Raw genomic sequence first — 22,625 nt, forward strand, 5'->3', positions numbered from 1 at the left:
ATTTGAGGTCTTAAGAGAAATGAATAGATTTTCTGGTACCATGAATTTGAGACTATACCAGCAAAACTACATTACAAAGGAAAACTTCAAATTATCTTACTTTATGGAATTTTTTCTTTTTTATTCAGTGAACTGTTCTTAAAACCAACCCTATGTAGCCCTATTGATAAAATATTATTCTTTCTCCTTTTATGTGGTGGTTTTTGTGTTTTCATTTATATGTTCCATAGAAATTAGTATAGATGGCATAAAGACAAAACGGGTATCCTAGGCATGTGTTGTGTATACATTTGTGGTAGAATGAAGTTTTTATAATTATTGGTTAGTGGCATTTGACCTTTAAATCATAACTGATCTTTAAACTTTTACTTGCTTTTAATGCTTTAAACTTTTAATGTTTTGCATATTTGATATGAAAGTGTTTTAGAGACCAGGATTGAACTACAGTTTGTTAAAAGCTTTATTGAGATATAATTCATATACCATATGATTCACCCATTTAAAGTGTACAATTCCGTGGCTTTTAGTGTATATACAGATATGTACAACCATCACTATAGTCAATTTTAGAACATTTTCATAATCTCAAAAAGAAATGCCATACCATTTAAGTATTACTCCTCATCTCATCCATCCCCTTCCCTAAGCAATCATTAATCTACTTTCTGTCTCTATAGAGTTCCCTGTTCTGGACATTTTATATGAATGGAATCATATATAGTCTTTTATAAGTCTTTTATACCACTGGCTTCTTTTCACCTAGCATAATATTTTCAGGGTTTGTTCATGTGGTAGATGTTTCAGTACTTCATTCCCGTTATGACTAAATGATCCATTGTATGGCTTTAGCACCACGTTTTATTTGTTCATTCATCAGTTGATGGACACTTGAGTTTCCAAACCTTTTGGTTATTATGAATAATGTTACTATAAACATTTGTGTACAAGTTTTTATGTGGGCATATGTTTTAATTTCTCTTGAGTACATACCTAGGATTAGAATTGCTGGGTCATATGTAATTCTTTGTTTGTTCGTTTGTTTGTTTAAGATTTGATTTACCTGACGGGGCGCCTGGGTGGCTCAGTGGGTTAAGCCGCTGCCTTCGGCTCAGGTCATGATCTCAGGGTCCTGGGATCGAGTCCCACATCGGGCTCTCTGCTCAGCAGGGAGCCTGCTTCCCTCTCTCTCTCTGCCTGCCTCTCTGTCTGCTTGTGATCTCTGTCTGTCAGATAAATAAATAAAATCTTTATAAAAAAAAAAAAGATTTGATTTACTTGAGAGAGAGAGAATGCCGTGAGCAAGGGGGAGGGATAGAGGAGAGGGAGAACTAGAGTCCTCACTGAACGAGGAGCAGAGTCCCCACTGAACGAGGATGCAGGACTTGTTGCCAGAACCCTAGGATCATGACCTGAGCTGAAGACAGATACTTAACCAACTGAGCCACCTCGGTACCCTGTAATTCTGTGTTTAATTGCTTGAGAACTGCCACACTGTTTTCCACCATAGCCGCAGCATTTACATTTCTAACACCAGTTTATGATCTCTGCATACCCCCGCAACACTTGTTATTCTGACTTTTTTATTACAGTTATCTTAATGAATATGAAGTATGATCTTTTTGTGGTTATGATTTGCATTTCTCTAATGACTAACGATGTCAAGCATCTTTTAGTGCTTTTTGGTCTTTGGTGTATCTTCCTTGTAGAAATGGCACTTCAGATCCTTTGCCCATTTTAAATCGAATTGTCTTTTTTCAAGTTGTAATAATTTTTAATATATTTTAATACAATATATTAAGTCCCTTTGTCTTTTCATTTTCTTAATGGTATTCTTTGAAGTGCATGTTTTTAGTTGTTTTTTTTTTTCCTCATGTGAACGTTTTTAGTTTTGATAAAAAGTCCAAATTATCTTTTTTTCTTATTCCTCATGCTTTTGTTTTCATATCTAAGAATCTTTTCCAAATCTGAGATCATTAAGGTTTACTTTTATGTTTTCTTCTAAGAATTACATAGGTTAGCCCTTGCATTTTTAGTTCATTTTGAGTTCACTTTGAGTTCATTTTTGTATGGGATATGATGTAACAGTTCAATTGTATTCTTTTGCATGTAGCTATTCAGATGTCCTAGCACATTTGTTTAAAAGCCTGTGCTTTCTCCATTAAATGGTCTTGATGCCCTTGTTGAAATCAGTTGGCACATGGTTTTATTTCTGGGCTCCCAATTCTGTCCCACTGATCTATATTCTCTTGTTTCATCGGTACCACACTGTTTTGAATACTATTGCTTTGTAGTACATTTTGAAATGGAGAAGTATGAGTCTTCTTACTTTGTTCTTCTTTTTCAAGATTGTTTTGGCTATTCTGGATCACTTGAAAATGCAGAAGTTAGGTTATTTATTTGATGTCTTTATTTGTTCTTCTGTAGGTATTTACAGCTACAAATTCCCTTCTAATCTGCTTTAGCTACATCCCATTTGTTTTGGTATGTTGTGTCTTCATTTTCATTTGTCCCAAAGTATTTCCTGATTTTCCTTTGATACCTTCTTTGATACATTATTTAGGAGTGTCTGTGGTTTAATTTCTACATATTTGTGAGTTTCCCAGTTTGTTTTCTGTTACTGATTTATAATTTCATTCTACCATGGTCAGAGGACATAATTTGTAGTATTTATGTTTTTAAATTTTTTGAGGTTGATTTTATGACCTGGCATATGGTCTGTCCTGGAGACTTCCATGTGCCCTTGAGAATATATATTCTGCTGATGTTGGGTGGGGTATTCTATAGTAAATATAAGTTCTATGGTGTTCTATAGAATTGTGTTAGGTCTAGTTGATTTATAGTGTTAAATCTTATATTTCCTTGATCTTCTGTCTAGTTGTTCTATCCACTATTAAAAATGAGATATTGGGACTCCAGGAGACCCTTCCCCGCCCGCTAGTAGCGAGGGACTGCGCGGCCCCGGGCGGGCGCCGCGGCGGAGGTATGGCCGCGGGGGCCGCGGTGCGCAAGGCGGCGCCGGTGCTGGAGGCGCCTCCGCAGCACGAGCAGATATCTCACACAAAGCTTTCTGCGGATGATGAGTGGAACCTGCAGCAGGAGAGGATACACAAGACGCACCGGGGCCATGAGTCCATGCACGTGGAGATGATCTTGATCTTCCTCTGCACCCTGGTCATCGCCCAGATAGTGCTGGTACAGTGGAGACAAAGGCATGGCCGGTCCTACAACGATGAGTTCCTTAAATATCTCTGAACCATGGTTTCCTAATCTGCAAAATGGAACTACTGAAGAAAGGAACTTGTCTCCAAAGTTATTGTGATTCAGAAACATTTTCCTGTGAGAACTTCTAGCTTGGTGACTGATATATAATGAATGTTCAGTACCATTAGTTGACTCTGAGTGCATTCAAGAGAAATTGATGTATATAAAACAGTTTCACAAATTTAGCCATACATTGTAAAAGCAGTTGACTAATAAAAGAATCCTTTTCCAAAAAAAAAAAAAAAGATATTGAAGTCTCCAACTGTTATTGTTGAAGTATGCATTTCTTTCTTCACTTTTGTTTTTGCTTCATATATTTTGGAACTCTTGGTGCACAAATTTTTTTAATTGTCACATCTTATTCATGAATTGACCCTTTTATCATAAAATGATTATCTCTAATAAATTTTTTGTTGTTGTTTTAAAATCTGTTTATCTGATAGAGGTATACCACTCTAGACTTGTGTTTGTTTGCATGATATATCACTTCCCATCATTTTACTTTCAGTCTATTTGTGTCTTTGAATCTATGGCTTATATTTTAGAGACAGCATGTAGTTAGGTCTCTTTAAATTCAGTCTGAAGTATCTGCCTTTTGATTGGATTGTTTAACCCATTTATATTTAATGTTATTTGTTGATATAGTGGGATGTATGCCTGCCATTTTACTTTCTTTTTTCTATGTCTCATGTCTTTGGGCTATATTTTTCCTTTTCTGCTTTCTTTAGTATTAGGTGAATATTTTTCAAAGCAGCATTTAAGTTTGTTTAATGATTTTTTTTTTAAACTACATCTTTTTGAGTTTATTTTTAATGGTTGTTTTTGGGCTTATCATATACATATTAATAGAATCGACTTCAGATTTATATTAGCTTAGTGCTGGTGAGATACAGAAACATTGCTTTTATATTCCTTTATTTCCTTTTCTCCCTTTTTAAGGCATTATTGTTATTTAGTTATATTTATTAATGTTCTAGACCCAACAGTACATTGTTGTAGTTAATACTTTACCATCAGTAGTTATTTCTTTAACCTAGTACAGTTTTGCTCCCACCCACCTCCTTTGTGCTGTTATTGGCAAATGTATTACGTTTCTATATGGTAATGACCTAACATCATTTTATATTTATATTTATGCATACCTATAATGTGTATATATATATAAGTCTGTGTATATATATATATCTGTAAGTATATGTGTAACATATCAATATCCATATCTATCTGTAAATATATTTAAAAATATATCTGTATATATATGTGTATCTGTACATGTATGTATATATTACTTTATATAGTAGGGTTTTTTAATTTTTTTATTATTTTTTAAAATTTTTTAATTTTTTAATTTTTTTAAGATTTTTTTTTTTTTTTTGACAGACAGAGATCACAAGTAGGCAGAGAGGCAGGCAGAGGGAGAGAGAGGAGAAAGCAGGCTCCCTGCTGAGCAGAGAGCCCGATGCGGGACTCGATCCCAGGACTCTGGGATCATGACCTGAGCCGAAGGCAGAGGCTTTAACCCACTGAGCCACCCAGGCGCCCCAGTAGGGTTTTTTTAAATCCCTTAAAAGAAAAAAGGAAATATATGCATTAATACTGCCTTTTATAATTACATAATTAACTTTAGTGGAGCTGTTTTTTGTGTATGGATTTGAATTACTTTCGGTGGTCACTTGCTTTCAACCTGATGGAATTCTTTTTTTTTTTTTTTTAAGATTTTATTTATTTATTTGACAGAGAGAGATCACAAGTAGGCAGAGAGGCAGGCAGAGAGAGAGGAAGGGAAGCAGGTTCCCTGCTGAGCAGAGAGCCCGATGTGGGATTCGATCCCAGGACCCTGAGATCATGACCTGAGCTGAAGGCAGCGGCTTAACCCACTGAGCCACCCAGGCTCCCAACCTGATGGAATTCTTTTAGTGTTTCTTATAAGGCAGACTGTGTAGCCTTTTAGTTTTTGTTTATTTGGGAATGTCTTTATTTCACCTTAATTTTTGAACGATAGTTTTGATGGATATAGGATTTTTTGGTGACATTTTTTTTGTTATATTGTGGGGTGTTTTTTTTTGTTTGTTTTGAGCAGTTTGAGTATGTTTTCTAGCTTCTGCTATTTCTGCTGAGAAGTCAGCTGTTAATCTTAGCTCTTGTAAGTAACTAGTTGTTTTTCTTTTCCTGCTTTCAAGATTTTCTCCTTGTCTTTTGACTTTCAGCACTTTTATTATGGTGTAGCTGGAAATCTCCTTGAATTTTTCTTTGTTAGAGTTTGTTGAGCTTTCTGGGCATGTAGATTAGTGTTACTCAGTAAATTTGGGAAGTTTTCAGTCATTATTTCTTCTCTTTTTTTTTTCCTTGTCCTTTGGTACTCCTCCTACATGCATGTGGTATGCTATATGGTGTTGCACAAATCTCAGAAGTTTTGTTCATTTTTATTCACCTTTTTTACTCTAATCAGATTTCATAATCTCTTTTAGTTTATCTTCAAACTTCCCTAATTTTTTCTTCTGACATTTCACATCTACTGTTGAATCCTAGAGAGTTTCTCATTTTGTTATTGTACTTTTTAATGCAGAATTTTCATGTTTCTCTCTGGTTTGTTGTTGTTGTAGTTAATTCAGTCTCTTTGTCTATATCCTCTATTTGATGTAACATTACCACATCTTCTTTACTTCATTAGTTATGGTTACCTTTAGTTCTTTGAATATATATAATGGCCATTTTGAAGTCGTTTTCTGTTAGTTGCTCTCACAGGCAGTTTCTGTTGCCTCCTTTTTTTTCCCCTTTGTATATGGGACATAGTTTCCTGTTTCTTTGTGTATCTTATAATATTTTTTGTTGTAAACTGAACATTTTAGATAATGTATTTTATTTTATTTTTTAAAAGATTTTATTTATTTATTTGACAGAGATCACAAGTAGGCAGAGAGGCAGACAGAGAGAGAAGGAAGCAGGCTCCCTGCCTAGCAGAGAGCCCGATGCGGGACTCCATCCTGGGACCCTGAGATCATGACCTGAGCGGAAGGCAGAGGCTTAACCCACTGAGCCACCCAGGCACCCTTAGATAATGTATTTTAATGTATTATAGCAACAGAGTACTGGGTACTGGTCCTACCTCTCAGAGGTGGTGTTATTTGTTTGTTTAGTGACTGGTTTAATGTTCTTCAGAGAGGTGCAGCTTTAGGCATGCTAGTAGGCACTCTGAAATGACAGATGCTTTGGACAGGGCTCTCTTTATGTTTTCCTAACTACACCCCCAACTTTAAACTCCAGTGACTTCCACCAGTGCTCTGGGACATAAATTGTTCTGATTTTTTTCTGACTAATCCAGTCAAATTCAGGCTCCTTTGAAGGAATAGTTCCTGAGGTCAGTGTCTGATACTTGTTCTGACACCAGGAGGGCTTCTCCAAGCTGTTTCTTTCCCTGGTAGTCTCCTGCAAACTAGCTGGCTAAAACCTGTTTCCTCATTGAATCTACATATTTTCCGATTGCCTTTCACCACAACTCCCACTTTTTTTTGAGAGCACCCTTAACTTTGAACTTCTCTATGCTCTGTTAAAAAAAAAAAGTCAGTTCCTTTGGGAAGAGACTTAATAGCTGTTTTATGGCTTGCTCCTCACCCCAGGCAAAATTTCTGAGTTAGGGCTCCAGAGTTGGGTGATGATAGGGATAATGGCATGTTTCTCCCTGGGTGACACCCTGCTTCAGGAGCTGAGCAGGAGATGGAAAGGCAGCGATAGCTTGAGATCTTTTTGGATCTTTTGGCTTACCTCTTCCATCATGGAACCACCACCTTTATAGATCAGGACTAAGGTAATGGCAGCCCCAGTATTCTCAGTGGTGCTGTACCAATTAGAGCCTCTGTCCCATGAGTTGGGCAAAAGAAGGGAGTCCCTCTTAACTCCACTGACCCAGAACTTAGTCTCAGTAATAGATAGCTGTGGGCAGGGTGAGAAATGCCAAAATCATGTTCCTTACTTGAAGAATGCTATCTGACAGGGAGCTAGTGGTAGAGGGATCTTTGTGTTCTTGGCTAGTGGAGTGGAGTTTCTGCTTAGCTAAGCTGGGAGGAGAGAGGCAGGTAGCTTTGTTCAAAAACACACATTCTTATTGCTCTTAACAAATTTTCATAAGTATTCTTAGATGTTTCCTCATTTGCTGTTTGTCTTAGGACCATTTCTAGAGGCTTTCAAAGTTTGTGTTAAAAATAATTTTCATCTGGGGTGCCTGGGTGGCTCAGTGGGTTAAAGCCTCTGCCTTCGGCTCAGGTCATGATCCCAGGGACCTGGGATTGAGCCCCGCATCGGGCTCTCTGCTCAGCAGGGAGTCTGCTTCCCTTCCTCTCTCTGCCTGCCTCTCTGCCTACTTGTGATCTCTCTCAAATAAATAAAATCTTTAAAAAATAATAATAATAATTTTCATCTGTTTCCCTGGGCAGCAGTTCTGGTGGAGCTTTTTACCTTGTCTTGCTAGAAGTTGTACTTCCTGTGGTTAAAATTTTAGCTTGTTTTGTAGTAATAATTAGTACCTACTCTTACCTAGGTATTTATAGCTTTCAAGTATATAATCATGCCAATAAATTTGAAAAAGGAATTAGGAAAATCCCTTGAAATAAATAGCTTTCTGAAACTGACACAGAAAGAAACAAAAATCTGGGCAATTCCTATACCTATTTAATTAAATTATTAAAAACCCTGTCAAGGACATTTTAAGAAAATGAAGTTAAAGACCAATATCCCTTATAAACTTAGATATAAAAATGTTATACAGAATAATAAATTGAATTTAGCCACATATAAATAGGCTAATACATCATGATTACAAAGGATTCATGCCAGAATCCAAGGTTGGTTTTATATTAAAAAAATGACTTTCTGGGTGCTGGGTGGCTCAGTCAGTTAAGCTTCTGACTCTTTATTTTGGTTCAGGTCATGATCTTGGGGTTCTGAGATTGAGCCTCAAATCAGACTCCACAGACAGCATGAAGTCTACTTGGAATTTTTCTGTCTCTGTCCCTCCCACCACCAATGCATGTGCGTGTGTCCTCACTCACTCTCGCTCACTCTTAAAAAATTTTTTTAAAAAGACTTGCTGTATAGCAGTTTTATCATCACTTAAATAGGAAAATAGAAATTCCTTCTCTATTAATTCCTTTCTCTCTAGTACTTTAATGTTTAAATTCCAGCCACCTGATTAACCCTGATCTCCACTTCTGGCTCAGTAAGGCTGCTTGCTATTATGAGGCTTCTCCTTATGGTACAGTCTGGAAAGTGCTAACAGAGAGCTGGTATGATTGCAGGCCTTCTCTGTTTTCCTCCTTTCAGGGATCACAGTCCCATATTGCCCATTTTCAAACATCTGAGAGTAGTTATTTCACATATTTTGTCCAGTTTTTAATAGTTTACAGGGGGAATACTTGTCTGGTGGAAGCATAAATGTTGCCCACACTTTCTGTCATTCTTCTGCAATAGGTATGATGTGATAGAATGGCATTTCATACATAAATTCGTATGTATGGTTTTTACATACTTTTCTGCTTTCCAGTGTGGTTGGATGTATTTTCATATTTATTGGTCATTTATGTTTCATGTCTCCTTTTCTATAGATTTGTCTTTTTCTTATTGACTTATAGATGTTCTTTTGTGCATTCTGGATGCCAGTCCAGAGTTGATTATAAAATGAAATATTTTATAGTTTTCCTATTCACATTTGGTCTTTTAGTTCTCTGGTTGGAATTAATTTTTATAAATGGTGTGAGGGAGGGATCTAATTTTTTTTCCCTATGAATTATCAGTGGTCCTAGCATAATTTTTTGAATGAAAATTCACTACTGACATTTTTAAAAACCCAACTCTATTATGTATTAACCTTCTGTATATGCACACTAGGATGTCGCAAGTTACCTTATTTTTTTCTTTTCCAATGGTCTTTTTGTTTTGTTTTGTTTTAATCTGAAAGCTTTTAGTCTATTCCCGGGCATCTGAAATTTCAAAGTGATATGCTAAATTAATCCTTTGGGGTCTTTTTTTTTTTTTTTTCCTGTTTATTTAGCTTTCTTTCATGTTTCGAGGTCTTCCTTTAATGCCTGTGATCCTTTACTTTCTATTAATATTAGTGAACATTCTCTTTGTTATTTTAGTGTTACACACACACACACCTATATTCTTTCTGTTTAGTCTTATTTAGAGTGAAGGGGAAGAGATAAATTTGTCATTTCTAATATGCATTGTGAATCTCTACGTGGGTAAGGATTTAGAATACAGCTATTAGAGGAACAGTTGATATTTCAAAGACTATAGTCTTATACTTGTTCTTGCATTCTAAGTGATTTGAATCCCATTTTCATTACAGATTTGTATTGTGATATTGGACATACATAGTGTGGGCTCTAATAGTACTTATTGTAAAGCAGTGGCTGTCAGGCTTTTTGACTGCAAACTATAATAAATGCATTTCATAAACACATTGTACTCATATAGATGCAACACATTAATTTTGTTAAAGATTTATTTGAGAAAGAGAGAGAAGAGTACACATGTGGGAGTGGAGGGAGGGGCAGTGAGAGAGAATCTTCAAGCATATTCCCCCTGCACAGGAGCCTGGAGGTGGGGATGAGGTGCTTGATCTCAGGGACCCATGAGATCCTGATCTGAGCCAAACCAAGAGTCAGATATTTAACTAACTGAGCCACCCAGGAGCCCCGCAACATGTTGATATTTTATATATATTTTAAAATTCTGGTCATGACACACTAAAATGACTTACTACCCACCAGTGGGTTGCAATTCCCACCTTGAGAAACAGTTCTATAGAGCAGTTCCTTAAAATGTGAGCCAGATACATATTCACACTGCGTAATGAAAAACAAATTAGTGGTAAGTAGGGAAACCTAACAGGACTTTTGTGAGGTTTCTGTGGGGTTTTGTTTGTTTGTTTGTTTTAAGATTTGTTTATTTTAGAGAGCAAGTGTGAGGGAGCATGTACAGGCTGGAGGGGCGGAGGAAGGGAAAGCATCTCAAGTAAACTCCCCACACAGGGTCTAACAACTCTGAGATCATGACCTGAGCCGAAACCAAGAGATGAAACCAAGACTTGGGTGCTCAACCAGCTGCACCACCCAGGCGCCCCACGGCTTTTGTGAGTTTAAAAGGTTGTGTTAATCTTCAAAGATGAAATGTCTCACTTTCCTGTCTTGATATTCCTTCTGCCTAAGAAAATGCAGGGATTCCTACAGTAGTGAGAATTTTTTAGTGGTATCAAATTTTAGTCTTGAAAAAATAGAAGACAGTTAAGATACATTTGAAAAACTCATCTTCAGGGGCGCCTGGGTGGCTCAGTGGGTTAAGCCGCTGCCTTCGGCTCAGGTCATGATCTCAGGGTCCTGGGATCGAGTCCCGCATCGGGCTCTCTGCTCAGCAGGGAGCCTGCTTCCCTTCCTCTCTCTCTGCCTGCCTCTCTGCCTCCTTGTGATCTCTGTCTGTCAAATAAATAAATAAAATCTTTAAAAAAAAAAAAAGAAAAACTCATCTTCAAGTTTAAATCAATTATGTATTTTGCAAAGCAATGCTGCACATCTGTTTTTTAGATAATTATTTGTGCAGTTTTTCTTGTATTTTCCATTGTTCCCATGTTGGGGATTTAGTAATGTTTTCTAGAAGAGCACTTTAATAAATTCTTAGCTCTGATGTCTTGAAGAGATAATGTAAATTCGTATTTCAGATCATAATATTTTTAAGTTGTAATCAAATTTCCTTGAGGAATTTTAAAGACTTAAGGCGTTTAAAATTGTTGAATATGATACACTGTGATAATAATTACTGGTAAAAATTGCTGGTCTAAATTGCTCTCAAGTAAATACTTAGGGAGGTCAAAATATACTTATAAGTTTATGACAGGACTGGGTTTTTCTCTTCATTTAAATGGCAGTCACTAGGATTTTAAATACTCATCCTTTATTTGTTCCTGATTTATTTATACATTTTAGAAGAAATTAACAATCCGTTTTATTTAGATACACATCATCATTTCAAGAAGACCTGATTTAAACTGCTCCAGCAAAAATTTGGGGTCTCTTCTGGTAATTAATTTTAAGGTGACTAAGCAAATACTGTGTTGTACTCAGGGGATGATGCAAAAACAGTTACACTGTGTGTATCCACCATTCCACTTGCTGTATGATAAGGTACTATAAGGTGTTCTTATTTTTTCTTGTGAACTTACATGTTTCCATGGGTGATTTTATTTTTAAACCACTAAGTGAACTTCTGGTAGAAAACACCAGTGGATATTTCAGATAGAGAATCCCTGGCAAAGAAGCTATCACCATAGGAACTGGAACGGACAGTATCCACATTGAAAATGGCAAATGGGGGACACCTGGGTGGCTCAGTGGGGTAAGCCTCTGCCTTTGGCTCAGGTCATGATCTTAGGGTCCTGGGATCAAGCCCCGCATCAGGCTCTCTGCTCAGCAGGGAGCCTGCTTCCCCCCCACCCCCGCCTGCCTCTCTGCCTGCTTGTGATCTCTCTCTGTCAAATAAATAAATAAAATCTTAAAAAAAAAATGGCAAACGGATAATTAATATTAGCCCACTAAAAATGACCAAGTCAGAACAATATGTGACATTACTGCGTAAATATTAGACATTGCCAAACTGAAATATCATTGAGAAAACAGACTTCATTTGCAAGTATTCTTATAATGGTGAAGTATGAAGTGGCCAATGTAGATTTTGTCAGTCCTTTCTGTATTTAACAAAGAGAATTATTATGCCTTCTTTTTCTCACAAGTTGTTATTCATATATATGAAATATAGCCAGAATATAGTCTGATCTTTTTTCAAATGTATTTTTTGTATTTTTGCAAAAAAAAAAAAAAAATGTATTTTTTGCTTTTCTTTTTTTCTTATGAGAAAATTCAGAATAAATTGTGTTTCAGATTTCAGTTTCAACAAATTGTGTGTCCCAACCCTAAGAGTTGGGACATAATAAACATCTACAAGTGCAAAATAGTTAATAACTTCTTGATGAAAACCGTAATTGTCTTTTAATTGTCTTTAAAACTACCATCAATAAAAATGGTTTTAAAAATGGTCATTGATAAAAATAGTCATTGTTCTACATTCTTAAGCATGGATATGATGTAATAATTTACTATCCCTGCCACTTTCGATATCCAACCCAATTTGAACTTATTCTATAGCCTGTTTTTTAGTGCATAATCTTTATTCCTCAAATTTAAAAGTTTTTTCAAACATCAAATGTATATTTCTTGACTCTTTATATACCCTACACTAGATGTAAAAGAAATAAGAAGGAACCTTGTTCAGTGAATGATCCTTGCCTTTGAGGAACCTGAAATCTTTTGGTGTGTAAAAAAAGAAATATTTGTTAAATACAAGCTTGAAGATAATGCATACTCAGCAGTATGTTTGAGACTGTGAGTCTCAAACATCTGTAGATGTTCAGAGAAGGGAGGGATCACTGTATCCTGACTTACTACTTAAGGGAAATTTTGTGGAGAATGTGAGATTTTTTTATTCTTAGAGGGTGAGTAGGATTTGGAAACATAGGGGAAGAAATCTGGTAAGGTATTTCACGTAGGGAAAAGAATTTGAGCAAACGCATGGCCTTTGGAGAACAAGAAAAGCAGTGATTTCATGTTGAGTGGGTAGCAGGAGGAAGAAGAGAATTAGGTCTAAAACGGACTCTTGTATGAGTTTGTATTGCTTTTAGCATAAGGAAAAAATAGCTTAAAAATGTTTTAAAACTGTTAGAACTGAGTTAGCTTGTAAAGGTATGGCACTTATTTCCCCTATATTCTCCATCACTATAATGGAATTTAATTATGTATGAAAATCTAATATATGTTATAATAAAGATATAAGATTATATAATGAGGATATAGATATCTTTATAAACAGAAAAAGGTATCACTAACTGAGAAAACTTGTGGGGATTTTCTGTACAGTATGAGTTGAGAAGGATTCTTATAACTCAAATAATCATCCCTTCTGTAGTTATAACACATACCCAATCTAATAAATTTAGCATAATTGGGAAGCTTACAAAAAGCAGAGGTATTCATCTTATGCTTCTTCAAACTAAGTATCAGTGTAGTAGACATCTACATGACTTTTTAAAATTTAATTTCAATTGTCAGTAAATTTAAATAATTGGGCTAATTGAAGGTCCTTGTTTATAGACGTGAAAGTTCAAAATTGAAGTTGTTTTTCAGGTGTTGGAAACAAAAGGATTTAATACATTTGTTAGAATCAAATCAATATAGTGTGCCCATATTTTTGTAATAAGTAGAGGGTAAAACAATAAACATTTACTGAATGTCTGTTATGTGCCAGGCACTGTGCTAGATGTGAGGTGGTGGGGAGGGAGAGAGAGACCCAGAGATAGTTATAAAGATCACACTTGTTTCTTGTCTGTAGAGGCCTCATAGTTTAGGAGTGTTGTACTTGTAAAACAATAATTGCCATATAATGTAGCACAATAAATGTTATCGTAGAGATACACACCTAAGGTACACTTAGATAAAAGTGGATTAACCAATTAGCCTTAGTGTCTTAGAGTTTCTGAGGGGAATATGTTTCTGCTGAAATGTAATAAATGGGTAGAGTTCCCAGGGTAGGAATGTGGGGGGAAAGGGCATTCTAGGCAGAAGAAACTGTAAAATATTCACAAGTTGCAGGGAATATTGTTTAACCAAAGTGAGGGTACGTGCTGGAAAGTGTTAAGAGATGATTGTTGACAGTAGACAGCTGAATTTTGTATACAATCCTGAGAGTTTGAGCTTCAATTTGTAATTTTTGGAGGATCATTATTGTGACCAGATTGATTTCTCCTTTTAGCAAGATTTAGCTTTTAAGATTGTTTAGAAGATAAATCAGGAGTTGTAGTAGTTATGGAAACAGGCAAGAGGAGCAGTTAGGGTATCACTTTTGTATTCTAGATGATGACGAAGGGCATTAAAAGGGCAGTGGGAATGACAAGAAAAGGATAGAGTCCAGATATGTTAAACAGAATCAGTAACATTTAATTGTTGATTATGGGTAGTGAGAAAGGAGTAAAAGTCCATTATGTTTTCTGGTTTCTGGCATGAATGATGAGATTAGATGGATGAATTTTTCAGTAGATTTTTATTTTCCCCACTAGATTTTTGAGAGAAGCTTTATGTGTATGAACAGCTTCTAATAAATTAATAAACATATTAAAGGTAGTTTCTGAGTAGGTTATTTCTAAGTTTTTCTTTGTTTTTATTTATAGATGCTACTTCCAATGAACAACAAGAGCTTTTCTGTCAGAAGTTGCAGCAGTGTTGTATACTGTTTGATTTCATGGACTCTGTTTCAGACTTGAAGAGCAAAGAAATTAAAAGAGCAACACTGAATGAGCTGGTTGAGTATGTTTCAACTAATCGTGGTGTAATTGTTGAATCAGCATATTCTGATATAGTAAAAATGGTAAGATTTATATAAATTCAAGTAAGATCTAAGGTGTAATTATGAATTACTGAGACTGATTTTTAATAAATGTGCAATAATCAATGTACTCAAAATGTTTTTAAAATAGTCCATTTGAAAGATTATCCATTCATTCCAAAGATGCTGTCATTGCTTATAATAGTTTGAAAATTCAGTAGCCACGGTGGCTGGTGGCTGCCATATTGTATAGTGCAGATCCAGGGCTTAGGAGAAAGATGTAGGCTTAAGATTATACAGACTGATAGATAATTAATGTATAGGGCTGAATTGTCACTAAGGGAGAATGTCTAAAGTGGAAAGAGAAGAACAATGAAAAGCTATGGAATTCTCTACATTCCAGCTGTTGGGTAAAGGAGTCAGATCTAAAAAATTATATTTAGAATATTTTAATATACTTATAATGTCTATAACACTTGAATTTCAATAAAAACTAAGGACCTTCAAAAAGTTAAATAACAGGGACGCCTGGGTGGCTCAGTTGGTTAAGCCGCTGCCTTCGGCTCAGGTCATGATCCCAGCGTCCTGGGATCGAGTCCCACATCAGGCTCCTTGTTCTGTGGGGAGCCTGCTTCTCCCTCTGCCTCTGCCTGCCACTCTGTCTGCCTGTGCTCGCTCTCTCTCTGTGCTCTCTCTCTCTGACAAATAAATAAATAAAATCTTAAAAAAAAAAAGTTGGGTGCCTGGGTGGCTCAGTGGGTTAAGCCGCTGCCTTCGGCTCAGGTCATGATCTCAGGGTCCTGGGATCGAGTCCCGCGTCGGGCTCTCTGCCCAGCAGGGAGCCTGCTTCCCTCTCTCTCTCTCTCTGCCTGCCTCTCTGTCTACTTGTGATCTCTCTCTCTGTCAAATAAATAAATAAATAAAATCTTTAAAAAAAAAAAGTTAAATAACATAAATAAGTATGAAATCTCTGAAAAATAAAATACTGCTAACTTTATTAAAGTAAGGTTGTTTAGGATATTGTTTATTAATAATTCAACCTTATTCTCCATCAAATGGCAGAAGTTTGTTTAGGATGTGATGTTTGTATTTTGGTGCATAGTAACAAAATACAAAAAATTTAGTTGGAGTAATTAGAGAGTCACTGAGTACATAATTAAAGCTTAAATGTTACCCGAGTATAGAAGGTTATAGCAAGTATAATTTGTACTTGTCTTCATTTCCTTCCCCTTGACTAATATATGTTCTGGGGGAAGAACAAAATGTAGTTAAATTTGGCCCTATTATACTCGTTAAGTTTTCTTTCATCTTCCTGAACTAGAAAATATTGTTTTTTTTTTTAAATTGAAAATAAAAGCCTTAAAGAAATTTTAAAAGATCAGCTGTACAGAGAACATTGATCAAAATAAAATCGGCTTCTGAAACTCTCATAGACCGTGAAAAGTGACAGTTTGAAAACGGAAATATTGAATACTGATAAACTTGGTTTTTGTTTTGTGTTTATCATTAAAATGTGTTCAGGGGGAAACAGTATTTCCATTTTACTGATTTCAAATGGTTTATGTTCATGAATTTTGAAAATACAGGAAAAAGGTACTTTTACTTTTATCTCTGTAGAAGTACTGACTTGAGGGGGCGCCTGGCTGGCTCAGTTGGTAGTGCATGCAACTCTTGATTCTGGAGTTGTGAGTTCAAGCCCCATGTTTGGTGTAGAGATTACTTAAAGTTATTGACTTGGATATTAAAATGACTTAAATATTTGCATATTGAAAATGCTCAAATATTTGACTCAAATTATTCTGTAATTTACTATGTAATAATAAATTTTGGGATTTAATTTCTATCCCCAAGAAAAAAGATGTGTATGTTTTGTCTTTTTTTTTTTTTTTTTTTTTTTTTTTTTTTTTAAACTTCTGGGTACTTAATTTCTAGGTAAGTGTGAAGTCAACTCACCCTGTTGGCCCTGTAAAGCTCTTAGCTATATTTGTTACATATAGTTACTTTTGTTGGTGGCTACAAGGTTATTTTTTTTTCTTTTACTACCAATAATAAGTATGCTCTCAAAGGCAAATTATGCCCTCTTATGGGATATATCTCCTTTTCAAGTTTTATCTATGACTTTCTGCCATCTTTGTGAAATTCCTATCCATCAAACTCTCGGTTCTGCCTTCATGTTGAGTTCTAGGAGATCAAATTCTAGGTCTTATGGTTGTACTAATTGACTATTAGCAGTTCTTTGGCTGACCGTAGGTGCACTTCATAAGAATAGTTGGAAATTTGCTTGCACCACCAAACAGCTCTTATCTTATCCTTTATTCCCTAAATCATTTATTTCAGGTGACCAACTCCTTAATAATATGGCCTTAAAGGTTTACTAAACCAAGTGGTCTCTCAGTCTGTTCATCATTCTTCAAAGACTTTTGAGTTGGCACCACAGTCTAACCTTTGCTGGTGAAAAAAGATGTGAAGTTTATGTTGGTGCTGAGACAGTGTGAATGATGAAATTGTAAATATTGTATTTCATTGAATCTGAAATGAAGAATCTCACATCCTGACTTCAAAAGGATAAGCCTTGGGGGAAAAAAAAAAAGAGTAGATGAACTATGTTAAATTAAATCCCCAGTGGGGTATTATAAACCTTGTCTGTAATAGCAGTGAAAGTATTCTGCCCTCCCATCCCTCTCCTTAGTGTGGTGTGTATTTATAGGAATATAGATCTTTTATCAAACTTTTAGATTGTAAGGTAAGTAAATGGCTGGATTAGAATATGGAGGGAGTTGCAGAAAGATGAAAAGGATCAAGTTAGAGAAAGGTAGAGTTAGGAATTTTATGCTTTTTCCTCCATAATCCCCTCCCTTCCTTTTTTTTTTTTTTTCCTGTTAAGCAAAACTTGGAAAGAACAACTTGTAATTTAAGGAAGGAGGAATCCAGAGGAAATCTTTAAATCTCTAGTAGGTTGACATCTGAAGAAGTCCTAGTTATGGGATAGAGAAAAAAGAAATGCCTACCTTCTTCATGTCTTGATGAGGTTTCTAGGTTTTGAACTAGGCTTATAGTCACAACTCTTAAAGTTATCTTTAAAATATTTCATTTACATTGTTTAATTATACAATGAAGAATATAAATCTAAATTTCTTTTTCTTCACAGATCAGTGCTAACATCTTTCGTACTCTTCCTCCAAGTGATAATCCAGATTTTGATCCAGAAGAGGATGAACCCACACTTGAGGCCTCTTGGCCTCACATACAAGTATGAAACATATTATATATTGACAATTTTTACATTTATGATATTCTGCTGAAATCATGGTGGTTCTCTTTTAGATATATTTAAAATACTTGACTTTTAGTATGTGTTCTTAACCATTTTTTTTCCAAAATGTTTTTACTTTTTTTATTGTGATAAAGTACACTTTTACCATTTAAACCATTTTAAAGTGTACTATTCAGTGGCATTGAGTACATTCACAATGCTATGCAACCATCACCACTTCTAGTTCTAGAATTTTTTCATCACCCCAAGTGGAAACCCCCTTCACATTAGCAGTCACTTTCCATTCCCCCAACCCCACAGTCCTTGACAACTACTAATCTACTTTCTTTCCCTATGGATGTGCCTGTTATGAATATTTAATGTAAGTAAAATCATATAGTATGTGGCCTTTTGTGTCTGGGTTCTTTTATTTAACATAATATTTTCAAGGTTCAACAATGTTGTTGCATGTGTCCATACCTCATTCCTTTTAATGGATGAATTATAGTTCATTTTCTGAATATACCACATTTTGTTTATCCATTAATCATTTGATGGATGTTTTGGGTTCTTGTAACAAGAGCTATTATAACATTCACGTACCAGTCATGCACCAATTTTTGTTTTAACGTGTTCCCCATAAATTTTGATATGTTGTGTTTTTATTTTCATTCACCTGAAATACTTTCTAATTTTCCCGTGATTTCTTCTTTATTTTTTAGGAATATGTTTAATTTCTACATATTTGTGTCTACCACATTCTTTCTGTTACTGATTTCTAATTATTTCAGTGTAGTCAGAGAATATACTTTGAATGTTTTCAATCCTTTAAGTTCATTGAGGATTGTATTAGGGCCTCACAAACAGTATATTTTAGAGAATGTTTCATGTGTGCTTGAGAAGAATGCGTGTTCCGTGGTTGTTTGGTGGAATGTTCTATAGAAAACTGTCAAGTCTAATTGGTTCATAATGTTGTTCAAGTCTTCCATTTCCTTGTTGATCTATTATTGAAAGTGAGATATTGAAATTTCCAGCTATTGTTGTTGAATTATATATTTCTTTCCAATTCTGTCAGGTTTTTCTTCATGTATTTTGGGACCCTGTTGTTAGCTGCTTATGTTTATAATTGTTATATTATCTATCTGGATGGTCCTTATCATTGTAACTCCATAAAGTTTCTCAGGTTTATTTGTCTGATATTAGTATAGGCAATTCACCTCTCTTTTGGTTACCGTTTGCATAATATATATTTTTCATCTTTTTACTTTTAATCTGTTTCTTCGAATCTAAATTGTGTCTTGTAAAAGTTGGATCATTTTTTTTAATCAGTTTCAACAATCTCTGCCTTTTGGAGTGTTTAATCCATTTACATTTAATGTAATTACAGATAAGGTAGGATTTACATCTGCCATTTTGTTATTTTCTGTATGTTTTATGCCTTTTTATTTCTCTATTCTCTGTTACTGCTTTTTGTATTAAACAGGTATTTTCTAAGGTACCATTTTAACCATTTTAATTTTTTTTTTTTTAAAGATCTCAGGATTCTGGGATCATGACCTGAGCAAAAGGCAGATGCTTAACCGACTGAGCCACCCAGGCATTCCTACCTTTGTTTTTTTTTTAACTTTATTTTTTATTTTTTTAGTAGTTAACCCAGGGATTACAGTTAGCATCTTAAAACAATCTTGTGTGGTTAATACTAACTTAATTTCAGTAATCTACATAATTTTGATCCTATATACCTCCATTGCCTCCCCTACTTCCTTTGTAGTATTATTTGTGGTTTTATTGTCATACAAATTAGATCTTCCTTTTTTAAGATTTATTTATTTGAGAGAGAGAGAGACCGAGTGGAGGGTGGGGGCAGATGGAAAGGGGAAGCAGATTCCCCACTGAGTAGGGGTCCAGATACAGGGCTCAGTTTCACAACTCCGAGATCATGACCTGAGCTGAAACCAAGAGTCAGATGCTTAACTGACTAAGCCATACAGGTGCCCCACAAAGTAGATCTTTATACGTGTCCACCATGTACCATTTTGTAATTATTGCTTTATGTGGTGTCTTGTAGAGCAGTAGAATAAATGAGTTATAAATAAAATACATTTATAGTGTCTATTCATGTATAGTTGACCCTTGCACAACACATAACACCAGTTTAAACTGTATGGGTCTACTTAAATGCAGATTTTATTTGATAAATACAGTACAGTACTATAAGTGTATTTTCTCTTTATGATTTTTTAAAAAATTTTAACTCCAGTATAGTTAATATACAGTGTTATATTAGTTTCAGGTATATAGTATAGTGATTCAACAATTCTATACATTCCTCAATGATCACTGTGATAAGTATACTCTTAGTCCCCTTCATCTGTTTTCACCCATTCCACCCACCCACCTGCCCTGTGGTAACTATGGGTTTGTTCTCTATAATTAAGAGTCTGTTTTTTGGTTTGTCTCGTTTCTGCTTTGTTCTATTTTCTTTTTTTAGATTCTACATATGAGTGAAGTTATATGGTATTTGTCTTCCTCTGACTTATTTCATTTAGTACTATACTCTCTAGATTCATTCATATTGTTGCAAATGGCAATAGTTCATTCTTCCTTATGGCTGAGTAATATTCCATTTTGTATGTGGGGGGTGGATATATAATATTCCATTGTGTGTTTATATATGCACATACCACATCTCTTTTATCCATATTCATTTATCAGTGGACACTTGGGTTATTCCATAATTTGGCTCTTGTAAATTATGCTGCAGTAAACATAGGGGTGCATATATCTTTTTGAATTAGTGTTTTTGTATTCTTTGGATAAATACCCAGTAGTGTAATTACTGGATTGTGGAGTGGTTCTGTTTTTAATTTTTTGAGGAATCTCCATACTGCGTTCCACAGTTTCTGCACTAGTTTGCATTCCCCCTTATGATGTATTTTTTTTTAAGATTTTATTTATTTATTTGACAGAGATCACAAGTAGGCAGAGAGGCAGGCAGAGAAAGAGGAGGAAGCAGGCTCCCCACTGAGCAGAGAACCTGATGTGGGGCTCCATCCCATGATGTATTTTTTTAATGAATTTTTTTTCAGATTTTTATTTATTTGAAAAAGAGAGCACAAGTGGCGGTCGGGACAGAGGAAGAGGGAGAAGCAGGGACCCCTCCCTCCACCCCCCACATGGGGCTCATTCCCAGGGTCCTGGGATCATGACCTGAGCCGAAAGCAGACTCTTGAGCAACTGAGTCCCACCCCCCCCGCCCCCAGGCGCTCCTGGATAATCTCTATTGATCTACCTTTACATTCACTTATTCTTTCTTATGCCAGCTTACATTGTTTTGGGTGGTTTTTGTGGGTCTGTAGGTCACTGAAGTCCTCACTGTGCCATTCATTAGTGTATATCTGGAGCACTTCTATTTAGTTGAGACTGAGGGAGGGATAGTCTTTCTGACTTAATGCCATTGTGTGACAGACAGTTCACACTTCAGATGTAATTGGAAAATTGGTAATAAAAACTTATTACAGGGACACCTGGGTGGCTCAGTGGGTTAAAGCCTCTGCCTTCGGCTCAGGTCATGATCCCAGGGTCCTGGGATCAAGCCCCTCGTTGGGCTCTCTGCTTGGCGGGGAGCCTGCTTCTTTTCCTCTCTTTCTGCCTGCCTCTCTGCCTACTTGTGATCTCTGTCAAATAAATAAACAAAATCTTAAAAAAAAACAACTTATTACATAGGTAGGACCAATTCTTCCATTAAGCCTCCCCCCTCCCCTATTTCTGTCTGGCTCTAATTGCGTCATTCAAACTTACCCTCAAATATGTGGCTTCAATATAATGTCATTTAGGGTTCACTCAGTAGAATCACACTGGCACTACTTTAGTTTATGCTTTAGTAACTAGAACTCTTCAGGCAGAATTCAGGGTAGATCATCTTATACTACTTAGAAACTGTTACAAAGATTCCATTATAGCCATAAACTATTATACTCACCTGTGTATAGTGTTTCTTTTGCACATGTTTTTATAAATCTAGTCTTTATGATCATTGATTTTTGTTCTCCAGTTGTCTAGTTAAAATATACTCTGAGAATATCCAAATGACACTTACTTTTAAGCAAGGCTCTGAGGGAGAAAGTAAAAGTTCAAAGGACTCTTGCTTTTAATGCTTCAAATAAATTTTATATTTTAAAAATAATGTTAATGACCTGAAATCTGCAGGCAAGCACAGTATGTTTTTCTAGAGAATTTAATGAAGGTTACACATAACCAATGGTACTCATTTGTAAGACTGCTGATCATGATTAGCTAATTATATTATAGCAATACCAATAACTATTGAGCACTTACATGTTTCAGAGATAGTGACAACTGCTTTATATACATTATCTCATTTAATCCTTTTGGTGACACCATAATACTCACCTTTTAGGGTAGGGTGGTTGGTGAAGGGCAGTAAGGAAGGCACTTGATGTAATGAGCACTGGATGTTATATGCAGATGATGAATCCTAAATTCTACCCCTGAAACTAATAAGACACTGTATGTTAACTAAATTGAATTTAAATAAAAATTTTTAAAAATATTTTTCATATTTTATAGAAAAGCTTATATGAAGCTAAAAGAGATTAAGAATCCTGCCCAAGATTATGTAAGTAATAAAGAGCCAAATTAGGTTTACAACTCAAGTATTACTCCAGAG

The 22,625-nt window shown here is 35.5% G+C and overlaps 1 protein-coding gene across 1 annotated transcript in view; it reads left to right on the forward strand.

Moving 5' to 3' along the window:
- The window catches only part of PPP2R5A (protein phosphatase 2 regulatory subunit B'alpha), a 61,436-nt gene that overhangs the window by 15,133 nt on the left and 23,678 nt on the right, over positions 1 to 22,625 (forward strand). The window contains exons 2-3 of the mRNA XM_047705123.1: positions 14,528 to 14,724; positions 17,831 to 17,932. Coding sequence (XP_047561079.1) covers positions 14,528 to 14,724; positions 17,831 to 17,932 — 299 coding nt within the window. The remainder of the gene's footprint in view (positions 1 to 14,527; positions 14,725 to 17,830; positions 17,933 to 22,625) is intronic.

This window comes from Lutra lutra, chromosome 15 (genome assembly GCF_902655055.1).
Source record: "Lutra lutra chromosome 15, mLutLut1.2, whole genome shotgun sequence".
Taxonomy (NCBI): domain Eukaryota; kingdom Metazoa; phylum Chordata; class Mammalia; order Carnivora; family Mustelidae; genus Lutra; species Lutra lutra.